General features: G+C 43.2%; 1 protein-coding gene across 1 annotated transcript in view; it reads left to right on the top strand.

Annotated features, from left to right (window-relative positions):
- Positions 1-12843, top strand: part of LOC126267523 (trypsin-7-like) — a 265359-nt gene that overhangs the window by 161093 nt on the left and 91423 nt on the right. The window contains exon 6 of the mRNA XM_049972826.1: positions 7575-7632. Within this exon, the coding sequence (XP_049828783.1) occupies positions 7575-7632 (58 nt within the window). The remainder of the gene's footprint in view (positions 1-7574; positions 7633-12843) is intronic.

Genomic DNA, 12843 nt, shown 5'->3' with positions numbered 1-12843 from the left:
GAAACTTGGATTCATCACCTCGAACCAGAGAGCAGCTTCGATCAACAGGCGAAGGAAGCAGTGCGTATGTGGCTGGCTTCGCAACTACAAACCTTTTTACAGACGGTAGCGGAAAGCTTGTTCAGCGGTGGACTAAGTGCATTGAAAAGCAGGATGAACGTACCGAAAATTGATATCGATACAAATTGTATACTCCCGTTGCACTAAATTATAAAAATTGATTGCAGGTTCTTATTGACTAACAATCTTAATAACAAAAATCAACCTAAATTTCGTCTACGATGTACGGTAGGCTTGCGAAAGTTATTCCGCAGGTCGTGGTCTAGTGGCGAGCGTCGCTGCCTCTGGATCATGATTCCCTGCCGCGTTGGGGATTTTTTCTGCCCGGAACTGGGTGTTTGTGTTGTCGCCATCGTTTCATTCGTGACAGTGGCTAGACTGGACCGTGGAAAGATTGAGACTTAGTACGGGTGCTGATGACAGCGCAGTTGAGCGTCCCACGAACCAAACATCATCATCTTTGAAGAAATTTTCACGAAACGAACGGCGAAATGGACGACTGATATTCTACAAAAATGAAAGTAACGTTGTTTGTGCCCCATTAAGCGGAATTGGACAAGTAGTGTTCACAATGCATATAAATGATTTCGTTTCTGTTCCTGCCCACGTTTCCTCTAGACGAAGGTCGCTGCATCGGTCTGTATCCCAACTCTTCTTACCATTCTGTTCGAAGTCGTATGCAACAGAAGGGGCGAATGGAACGCTCAGACTACGTGTAAGGGTTCTGGGGAAATTCATTGCATTTGTAAAGCAAACTTCAAGCAAGACGCTAAAGCGACTAAGTCTAGAACACTGCTCCTGCATTTCAAGTAGGTATAACAACAGCCGTTAGAATAAGCTCAGAGACGCGTTCCAAATCAGCAGGGAGTAGCTCATACGAAGATATGGCATAAACGCACCTCTGCTCGCTGCGTTATCTTCGTGACGTGCTCACTAGACTGTCCAAGAAAGAAACCACAAGTTGTAAATACTGATGTTTGTTTGGCTGGGCCTTTGAGTTTACCGAATCAAATAAGATGCACTGCCTCTGTCTGTTCCCCTATCAGTAGAGGAAAACAGTCTCAGCTGCTAATTTTTGGTTCCCTGGACCTACAACGGGGTATTCAATTGCCTTGATTAATGAAGGCGACTGGGGGATAAACTACAGACCAAGAACAGACAGTGAGTTAAAATTAAATCAATGAAAACACATAACTGCGGGGTAGTCTTGTTCCTAAGAATACAATTTTCCAACCACAATTCTGAGATATATGCCGAGCTGCCGACTTTCTGTAAGACAAGACAAATAGATACGTAAAAAAAAAAAAAAAAAATTAAACGTGGAACAACGACTTATCATACAGTCCCCTAGAGCGAGTGATAATCGGAAAAAATAGATGAATTTTGGGAACCGAATCTCTAAAGAAAGTAGTTAGCCATGAGGAGTCCAGTAATACGAACTCATAGCCAAGAGCAATGCGACAAAGCTTACCGTGTTAGCATTGATGGAATCGTGGCTGCAGCGTATTTGCGTCTTAATCAGAGCCGAAGTTTCTTTGTACTTTGTACCGCAAAACATCTTCACGTGGTTGCTCCAAAGTAAAGCCAACGCACGTACAATAAAATGGCGGCAACTCCCGCACTACCTACTAATAACGAAGTGAAGCTGACCAAGAACTGCAACGGCATGGGACAAGGGCAGCCTCTCTGCAAAGTTTTGTAACCTCGGGTGCAGCTGAGCAGTGTGCCCCCGCCGATAGAGAAAGATCTCTACAGCCAACTTGGCTGGGGTGGCATTGCAAATCGCTCCTGGTGCTATCGGGCGAAAGGATAGCTCCGCAACTTGGAGTTCGTATTGGTGACCCTGCTGTGCCGTCAGTTCCTCGAATGAGGGAAGAATTAGTTTCTGGCTGTAGCTGGGATTTGAAAGTAACGACTCCAAACTTCTACAGATTTTCACCATCTTGTGAATTTTCTGAATTAACTGATTGGTGAACACGAAAATTACAGCACCCCTACCATTTTCTGGTGCTGTACTCAGGCAAGCCATCATTAGTCCCAATTGAGGGGAGGGGGGGGGGGGGGGGGGGGGGAGGGAAATTGATTTTAATACATAAAGTAACTGATTAATTTCATCGGCTTTTTAATTTATCGATTTATAGACACGCAACTACTATAAGTGAATACATGATTACCTACGCAATATGAATCCGTAATTGGAAGTGTCATTTTATCTTAATTCAGATGTCTTCCTTTGTTGTGGGTCTGGACTGGACTGCTACTGAGTCTTCTCTATGTGCTTTTTACATCTGAGGAAAGTCCCCGAATTACCAGCTGACTACATACAGATATTAAACTCATCAGTATATCTGAACTTGCAACTGAGGTGCAATAAATAGTTTGGGACGACTCCCGTTCCTTTCACGAACATAAACGAAAAACATCTTGGATTTACTAACAAACTTACTCAACTACACTAACGGAAGAGCAATAGCAGTACCAAGAAGGAGATGTGTGACATAAACGAAAGTTGGTAGGCGTGTTTTTACATCTGAAAGATGCTGTCTATTCAGATTTTTGTGAGTGTCGCATAAGAGTGCCGCTAGTAACGCCACTATGAGGATGCGAATCAGGTTTGCTTTCAGTACACGCTGAAACGGTCGTGAACGTTACTTGCCTTTCAGGCTGGACGTGGTGAGTTGATGCTGGTCAATAAGGCGTTTACAGTGACAATGACGCCACTATCAATACCTCACTGAGTTTGAACGAAAGTCGTGTAATAGGGCTACAAGAAACTGGATGTTCTGTAGTGTCCTGCAGTCGGCAGGAAAGAACTAACAGTCAGTTTGAACACACTTTATTATAATTAAAGAAAAACGCCTTCTTTGTATACCGTAAGTTTAAAATGCAAGAACAATAAGAAAACCCCACAATTCTAACGGTGGCAAACCTGATAAGGAAACAAGACAATGGAAGAAAATACTGACTAAAATCTATTCTACTAATTATAAAATACAACGTGCTACTACAATGCTACGGCGAGTGTATACAACGCTAGGGCTGGCGTGAGCAGTGGCCGGAGCTGTTTCTAGCGGTAGGTAAACACTACCGGTCTGACTGTCCAGGCGTACTTATGAAGCCGGGTCGGCAGAATACTACGTGAGTCATATGAGATCCGATCAGTGGAACACTGTCACGTCTTGTTTGACGAAGTAGTTCCGTGTTTATTTGGAAAGTCTGTTATTGTCCATATCCACTAGCGAAAGTTTCTCTCCGTGCTCCTACAAGGAGGTCGTCAGCTCATCTTGCGTGTCGATTGTGCAGGCCGTCTAACTAATAAATAACGGGCTGCTATGACATTTCTCCCCCTTTGGAAGCAAAATGCACATCTTTTGGAGTAGGGGCGTCGTTGTCGACGTCCACGGGTTCGTGGCCGGCAGGGGTGGGAGGCAGCGACATAGCACGGGCAGCTGGCGGCGGATACAGTGATTGAGGTGGAGACGGAAGCAGAAGCAAAGGTTCCACACCAGAGCGTCCAGCGATAGGCACTGGCAGCTGCCCCGCCGTGTCGTGATCCACCAGACGGGGTTGGAGCTGATTGAGGTGCCAGCGGGTAGCGGGACCGTCAGCCCATCGGAGAGTCGCCATCGCCAGGCCACAGAGCTTGGTGATGACTGCAGGTGCCCAGTGCGCCCAGGATGAGAGAAGATCTTTGCCCAGACCTCCTGCCCAACTCGAAAGGAGTGCGACGGGGTGGGGGTGGGAGGATGAGAAGCCTCGAAAACCAGAACAGATAAGGGAGAACGGAAAGCCAAAAACAGAAGCACAACCTCCTCCAATGAGAGATAGCTCAGCATCTTATCGAGCTGTGTCTGGAAAGTCCACATAAAACGTTCTGCCCAGCCATTTGATGCAGGGTGAAAAGGGGCAGTCTCAAGGAGGGAAATTCCATTGGCAGAACAGAATTGCTTAAACTCGGTCAAAGTGAACTGTGGACCATAATCCGTAAAAATTTTTTTGGGGAGACCCTCGACAGCAAAGAGGCGCCAGAGAATTTTGATACCCTCAGCAGAAATGGTGTTCGTCATGCGGGAGACATAAGGGTATCCCGACCCATAGTCAATCAATACGAGGCACTGGGAACCATGAAACGGCCCTGCAAAATCCAAATGGAGACATTCCCATGGAGCAGCTGCATCCAGCCATGAAAAATACTGGTTCGGGGGTGCTGGCCGATGTGACTGGCAAGTGGTCCAGGCTGACATGAGGGAGGTAATGTCTTTATCCAAACTGCGCCAATAAAGGTGCCAGTGGGCCAGCTGTTTGGTGAGGACGATGCCCCAATGGCCAGCGTGGAAGAGGTCGAAGACAAGGCTGCGTAACTCATGTGGTATGACCACCTGGGGAATGTCGGAATCACTATGCAAAAGGACGACGCCACTGCGGAAAAAGAGACTGTGCCGATTATTCCAATAATGCTGGACCTGTGCATCGCAGATGCTACAAAGGCTGGTCAGCCAAGCCGCAGCGATTTCACGGTAGACTGCTTGCACTGTCTGATTATGAGCAGTGCCCCGCCAGACCGCATTGGCATCCAACACAAGCGCATCCTGAGCTATGTCCACGTCCAGTTCCACATGGAAACAAACCAAGGGGGGAGGAGTTAAACTCACGGTCAGCCCTGCTGTTCAGAAATGCGACAGACAATATCAAAGTTAAATGTCGCCAGGAAGAGCGCCCAATGCTGGAGGTGGCGCGCTGTTATGTCAGCACTGCAATACCCAGGTGAAACAAAGAAATCAAAGGTTTGTGGTCGGTCTGCAGAGTGAAGTGACGACCATACACGAAACAGTAAAATTTCGTCAGGGCGAAAACCAGAGCCAAAGCTTCCTTTTCAATTTGACTGTATGTGGTTTGAGCATCGGTCAATTTTTTGAATGCAAAATCCACCAGCCTCTTAATGCCGTCGACCACTTGCGAGAGGGCAGCATCCACGCCATAGTCAGATCCATCGGTGGCGACGATGAGGGGCAGGGAAGGATCGTAAGTGGCCAAGGTGGGGTGGGAGGGTGGGAGAGAGCTGACTTGAGACATTTAAAAGCCTGCTCACATGCTGTGTCCCAAATCCAACGGGCACCCCTATGCAATAACCCGGCCACGAGCGCCGAAATCTCGGCGGCATGGGGTATAAAACGGCGATAATAGTTGATTTGACGGATGGCAGATTGCAGTTACTTTATGTTAGTGGGAGGCGGCAGGTTTTAAATCACCTCAACATACGCCTTAAAGGCATGTAGGCCACGGGCATCAATTGTGAACCAGAGATAACTGACCTCTCGCGCAAAAATGTCACACTTTTCCTTCTGGAAATGCAGGCTAGCCTCGGAAAAAAACCTGAAACAGCCAATCCAGCTTGTCTGCAAGGTCCACTGTGGACGAGGCACCGATGATGAGATGGTCCAGATAATTGGCCTCACCAGGCATCTGGCTTGTGAGGCGTTTCAAATAACATTGGAAAATGGTGGGGGCACTGGCAATGCCAAACAGGAAGCGGTTGCACTCAAAAAAATCCATACAGGGTATTGATGACTAGGATCTGCTGCGGTTCCTCGTCCTACAAAGAGCAACTGCAAATAAGCATCGTGCAAATCAGTTTTGGCGAAAACAGTCGAGCCTGCAAGAGGCGTGAATATGTCATCCACCGATGGGACAGGATATGCATTGATGACGGACTGATAACTGACCGTGACCTTAAAATCGCCACAGATGCATAAAGCACCATTTGGCTTCTCGACTATCACGATAGGCGTCGACCAGCGACTGTATGCGATGGGAGAAAGGATGCCTTCATATTCTATGCGGCGAAGCTCCACCTGAAGCATGTCTTGGAGAGCAAAGGGGACTGGTCAAGCCTTTTTTTTTTAAAAAAAAAAAAAAAAAACCGAAGAACAGCAGAAGGAAGAAGCTGAACATGTGAAACCCTTCACTTCTGGTGTGGAGGATGAGAACAACGTTTTGTATTTGCTGAGCAACAGAGCGAGGAGGGCATCCCATGAGGGAATCGAACACTGCCTTTACTGTGTTCTGCACTGATGAACCCAGACGACCAAAAATGTCCACACTCAGAGGGTTAGTAGTGCCGGGGCATCCAACCACCAAAACCTGAGTGTTGAAGGAATGACCACTGTAAGGGATTTGTGTGGAAAAAACGCCAACGACTGATATAGGGCGATTACTGAAACTGCGCAAGAAGAAGTGTACAAGGATAAAGTCAGCGAGCCCAAATGTTGGTACGTGTCACCATCCACAATGGAAACGGATGATGCCATGTCAATTTGGAAGACCACCGGAATATGTGTGACCTCTAAGGTAAGGAGAAAACAGGCACCTGTCTGGGTAATGATGGAGAGTACTTGGCCATCAATGGAATGCGAAGCTTCCAGGTCCTGAGGTGACAGTTCATGACGAGCCTGTGCATCCCCAGGAAGTGTGGCATCTATAAAATGTTTCTGCGAAGCCTGACACACCACAGCGATACGGCCCACTTGGCTGCAAGCTGTGCATCTTGCTCACCGATGGGGGCATTCCGACCATTGGTGAGTCTGGAAACAGTCCACACAGGATGAAAGCTGGGTGAGAGACTTCCTGTAGTGGGATGGACCAATGAATCAACAAGACTTTCGCTCGGTGCTAGGCAACTGGCGAGCCACGAAAACAGTCGGATCAAGACGCGGCGGTTATAGCGGGTGAGACTGTTCAAACGCACAAACGATCAGCAGACAGGTGTCGAGGGATGGGTCCTGTAACTTCAAAATATCAGCCTGAAGACCGTCGTCTGGTGCATGAAACACCACCATATTGCGAATCAATGAAGAGGTATAAGGCTGCTTGCAGGCAACGTTGGAGCACCACAATTTACAATCATGGGAGAGACCCAGAAGTGTCGTAATCCATTCCCGATAAGTCTGACCCAGTGACTTTCGACAAGAAAAGGTAGCCTGATGGGCGGAGGTGACGTGTATGAGTGCTGCCTGAACCTGCTGTACATTTTCCACCAAGGACTGAAGAATTTCCTTGGAGGAGGCCATTTCATTCGAAAATGAAAGTTTTATCCTCATCACCAACAACTGTAGTGTCCTGCAGTCAGCAGGAAAGAGCCAACAGTCAATTTGAACACACTTTACTATATTATTAAAGAAAAATGCCTTCTTGGCACACACTAAGTTTTAAACACAAGAACAACAAGAAAACCCCACAGCTCTTGTGGTTGCAAACAAGATAACGAAACAAGACAATGGAAGAAAATACTGACCAAAATCTCCTCTACCAATTACAAAATACAGCATGCTACTACAATGCTACGATGATTTTATACTGGCCGGAGCTGTTATTCTGAAAGACTTAAAAGATATTTTGTCCATTGTACTCTAATATACTGATGCATAAGCTGTCTGATCTCCCATGAAGTGGGCATCGCCACTTTTAATTACACTGTGAACATGAAGTCTTTACATGAAGATCTTCTATCATTACAGGGTGACAGTGGCGGTCCATTAGTAATTGCTTCAAGTGATGGTCACTTCGAACAGATTGGTGAGTAAAACACACTACTGGTATATAAGTGTAACCTATTACATCATCAGTAAATGTAAAACTTTTCTGTTGCAACAGTGATAACGTCGTTTCAGATTGTCGTGATAAAAAGTCTACGTTTTGATTGATTTAACATGTATTAAGCTGAGTTTCTGTGCTGCAGCACCTACAGTCCAACAGAACATGTGCTCCAACACTATTACTTATTTTGTTTACAAAGTATGTGACTTACCAAAATACAACTGGGGTGCAGCAAAAAATCCTAAAATTCCATCAGATTACTAGTACTTTTTTGATATTCCTCAAAAATTAATAATAAATATAAAGAAATTAAAAACATTCTGAATTATCACAATTTGCTAAAGCAGTTTACATACCCTTGAATAGAGAATTTGAAATTCACATTCTCTTTCAGGATTATGATACTCACCTGATCTTGGGAAACATATTTTAAAAATGACAGGAAACTGAAAACAGAACTGAAATTTTTAGTGGCACGTATGGTATGCATATGGGAAGTGTCTGTACTTGAAAATAAAAATATTTTGTTTGCATATATTTTGCTCACGGTTTTGATCTGAAAGATTGAAAAGTGGATACCTTGCAAGGGAGACACTGTACTTTTAGGTGCAATCTTATTATTGTCTGTATGTCACAAAACATTGTTGTCACATCAGTGCCATAGTCCCGAAAATGGCGAAATAGCTTTTTTCAATTACAATGTATAGGGTTACAGTGAAGTGCAAGTACTGTGGTACATCTGGATAACAAGGATTCTACAGCATTGACAATGTGTTAAAAAGGCACAATTTTGGTATTGCTCAAGATAAAAACTCTCCAACCTTAGATCAGTTCTGATAGTGTTAGAATATTTGCACTAAGCCTGCTTCTCCCTAATCGGTACCAGACATGTTCGGGAAGCACTCTGCACACAACACCCAAGTAGTGCCATCACCTTACAGCATATCATCCACCAACAGAGTTGTTGGGGATGAAGACTATTGTATATATGAAGATAATTAGCTGCAAAGACACTATCATATGGGTGAAGAAAAGGAAGAAGGACCTCATTCTGTTATCTACAAACTGTCAAGCAACTACTGATGAAGTGGGGGGTCTGCACACACACGTCTATAAGTATTTCTGCCCTCGCCTTCATTCAGTCATCACACATTTGGGTATTTACAACTAAAAATAGGGGTTATTTCCCACTCTCTTTTCCTTCCAGATGCATTGATTGTCAGGCTTGACACTACATAGCAAATTGTCACAGCGCAAAACACAATTCACATCCACATTGTCCCTCTGGCTTAGACTATTTGAACGCCTTGGTAACTTCAACTGTTGGCAATACTGTATGATACATTTTAAAAATAATTTAGAAAACAGAAACACAGCCATAAATTTGTTATGAAGGCCTACCACTTTTTAAGGCTTGATTTTAGGTTTCAGTTACTGAGGATCTGTTGTCACTAATACTTTGATTGTGAGCCTGAGATCCAAAGGCACATTTCAATTGTGAGAAATTCTACACAAAAGCTTGCTCACATCTGGAAGGGCCCTCCATTACTGCCAAGACAAAACTCATCCTCATCCAAACTCATCTTCTCTGTCATTACCTAAGCAGCAGACACTTGGACTGTGAAGATGGTGGATTGTCGCAGGACTGATGATCTGGAAATGTGATGCTATAGTAGGTAACTTCGAACTCCATGGACAGCACAACAAACTAATGAACTTATCCTGAAGCAGCTCAGCATCAGAACAAGACTTTTGACACTTATCAACGAAAATCAGTTATCGTATTTTGATCACATACCCAGGAGGCAAGTGAAAATTGAAAAAACAGTCATAGAGGGAAAAGTCAACAGCTGAAGACATAGAGGACATACACCACTGTGGTGGACAGGCAAGTCATCATGCCCAAACAGAGCTTCATGGAGGCAGGTCATGAAGGGGCTTACAACATGATGCCACTCAACGCTTGTGTAGGGTTAGGTCAAAGAAGAAAATAATTTATTTGAACTCAGAGATTAACAATTTCTTTGGCTGTACCTGAAAGGAAATTTAATACAATTACACTTCATGTTTCTAACAGTCAAGGAATGAAGATGAAAAGTAGCCACAGTGATATATTTTTGTTGTTCAGAAAATGTTACACTTTTAAATTTGGAATAGTTCTTCTTTTGTGATTTCTTTATGTGGCCATCTTATTTACACAAAAAATCAATCTTGAGACCATGCTTACAACAGCTCAATATCCAGTGACATAAAAAGTACACAATAAGATTCTCGCTCTTCTTCACTGCAAACTCAGTTTAATCAGTCCCCCCCCCTCTGGTTTTAAAATATTGGACAGCCAAGCAGTATTTTACTTTATTGTTTCTTTAATTTGGAACTTGGCCATTACTCCATCCACAATCAAGTTCTACATGATGCTATTCTGATGATAATATCTATGCTTAATTGTCATCATTCTTTTCTGGAAATGCTGGAGATAAAGATTTGAGAATGTCATTTTCATGGATTTTGAATTCTTTGGTCTAATCTTGTGTATATCCCTGCACCTGCCTTTCAGATGAATGATCAGTTCGTTCAAAAACTTTTTACATGTATGACTGATTCATTATAAAATGAATCAATATCAACTAACGATTAGTGTACCATGCCCAACTACCAGAGTAGTGTTGAAATTCAGTCACATGAAGGAAACACTGCTCTTCTGATAGGCCTGTAAAGCCTGCACCACTGCCTTTCATGTCACTGGCACACTAGCATCACATGACTGATGGCTGTAATCATGTTTAATTTTTCCTCGTAGTATTTTCTATAATTCGAGGATAAGCACAATGACGCAGTTTGATGGACATTATATCTGTAGTATGACATCTCATATCCTTAAGTCATCATCAGCAGTATTAATGTCATTCCAAATAGAATTCCTTCGAAATCCCAGACCAGAAACACACTAGTGACAGTTAACTCAGGTGATGTTGAGAAGGACTCAAAAGTTAACAGCAGTTTCTTTTTTTGTTCTTCCTTGCCCCCGCTGAGAGAGGAGGGTATGCATACATACAGAATGTATAAGACCCTAGTGTGCCTTAGAAAAACTGATGTGCTGGGGTGATTCAGTTTTGTTGTTGTTGGAATTCTTAATTTATTCCATATAGACTTTCTGTGATCTTCTTCTAGATCTTGTTTTTTCTGATTGTTGTTCTTGCACCTCTGATGTCCATATACTCTTCTTATCACTAACTAATCTCTTTTGGGAGGGTGTGTTTTGTCCCTTTCATTTGGCCTAGCACTGAGAAAAGCCTCACTGTTGCCTCAGTGTAGGTCAGTCATAAAATTTCAACATAACGTTTTGCATCAAACCCTTGAATTGCACAGTTTTTGCATCTCAAACAGAAACCTCTTTCACAACACACTTTTGCCCACCATCATAATGGAGATAAAAATAAACGTTTAGTCTCAAAGCAGTTCAACAGAGTGCACTGTGTTTCCATTTCTGAATGCAATTTATGATGGCTTGTGTGCACTTTTCAGTCTTTCACCATGCCTCAAAGAGTTATTACAAGCTTAGACAGTCACAAATTATCAGTATGTGACAAAAGGAGAAGTTATTACAAAATGGTTGCCCAACAAATTGATGTACATCACAGTGGTGTCATTTGAACATTCAGCCACTGTCATGAGACACAAAACATTGAGTATCCACCTTGAAGTACTCATCCTTTCCCATCAACAATACAAGGCCTGTGTCAACCTTGACAGTATGTAATAACTGTCTCAACAGAATCAATTTGGCTTATAGGCAACTATTACAAATAACAGTACACATCCCCTAGCAGTGTGGTTCACCTAGAAGGTAACAATAAACACCTGGAGTGAAACCTGGATTACTAATGTCAAACTATCTTCTCCAAAGAGTGGCATTTGATAATCATTGTAGATGTGTGAACTGGTCATGTACCAGTCCTCAGTTCAGTCATGCAGAGCGATGGCTTTAGCAGTCATGTACAGCTGTTAAGATACCTCTCATTACTGCTGAGGTTAATTTGAGGACTGTATAGTATTGGGACATCATCCCCTAACCCGTTGTCAAACACTGCAGTCAACATTATGACAATGTGTTTCTCTTTAAACACAATAATGCACAAACACATCATGCCATCCTCTGAGAAGCAAAAATCAATGAAATAGAGTGACTCACAGTGCCTGATAATATGAGCACAGCTGAGTGATCTAGAGACTAGTTGAAATGTGCAGAGCGTCATCAGTGTAGCCAATCTCATAATCAAGGGAGAAGAGTGTGAACATTGCCAAGTACCAACCCACAGTTCATGCATGCAGACCCACAGTTTCAGCAGGGAAGTGGGTCAGTCATGTTTTGGTGTTGGCATCTTGTAGAGATGGTGGATGCCTCTGATTGCTATTGAGGGTAATTTGAAGACTGCGTAGTATTGGAGTATTACCCTCAAACCCATAGCCAAATACTGCCCTTGCAGGTAGGCTATTGTTGAAGAGTAGGATGGAATTTAGCAGCAGTGCCTCATACACTGTGTGGAGAGCATACCAAGTAGGAGGCAAGCGTATTAAAATACACAGTGTAAAGTGGTGTTGAATGTTATTCAGCAACAGATTTTCACACATATCATAAATGTGTAAAGCTGTGAGCTTTCAAACAGACTGCCTTTATTTTGGTTAATGTTTTATTTTAATCTGCATTAAAGTTACATTTTTAACGTCATAAGGCTTATTCTTTCATACATTTCTCCCCTTGAATTTAAATACAGACACAATCATATATATGCTGGTGAACCAGAACTTTTTTTGAGCAGTTATTTTGTCTAATCTTGTCAGTTGCAGAATCCCATACAGGGTGACTTTGCTAAATGGGTAAAAACTACAGGAAACAATCCTGGAGAGGATAAGGAGCAAAAGAAGTCTTATGGATACATGGCCAGGAATGCATTCAAATGGAGGTACACCCACTTGAAGGTGGAGACAACATATCTTTGACAGTATAGGTTGCAATGATTGAAAGCAAACATCATAACACACCAGACAAGTGAGTAAATTCTGTCTAAAATAGTGTTTTAGCTCCACACTAAATGAGCAGTAATGTTGGTAGTGGACCAGAGGTGGTCTAAGTCTGCAACTTCAGGGTCCAAGATGATTACTGACCCTTACGTAAACAAACAGCTCACT

This window comes from Schistocerca gregaria, chromosome 4 (assembly GCF_023897955.1).
Source record: "Schistocerca gregaria isolate iqSchGreg1 chromosome 4, iqSchGreg1.2, whole genome shotgun sequence".
Taxonomy (NCBI): Eukaryota; Metazoa; Arthropoda; class Insecta; order Orthoptera; family Acrididae; genus Schistocerca; species Schistocerca gregaria.
The sequence above is the reverse complement of the archived record's forward strand: the minus strand, read 5'-3'. Positions and strand labels throughout refer to the sequence as shown.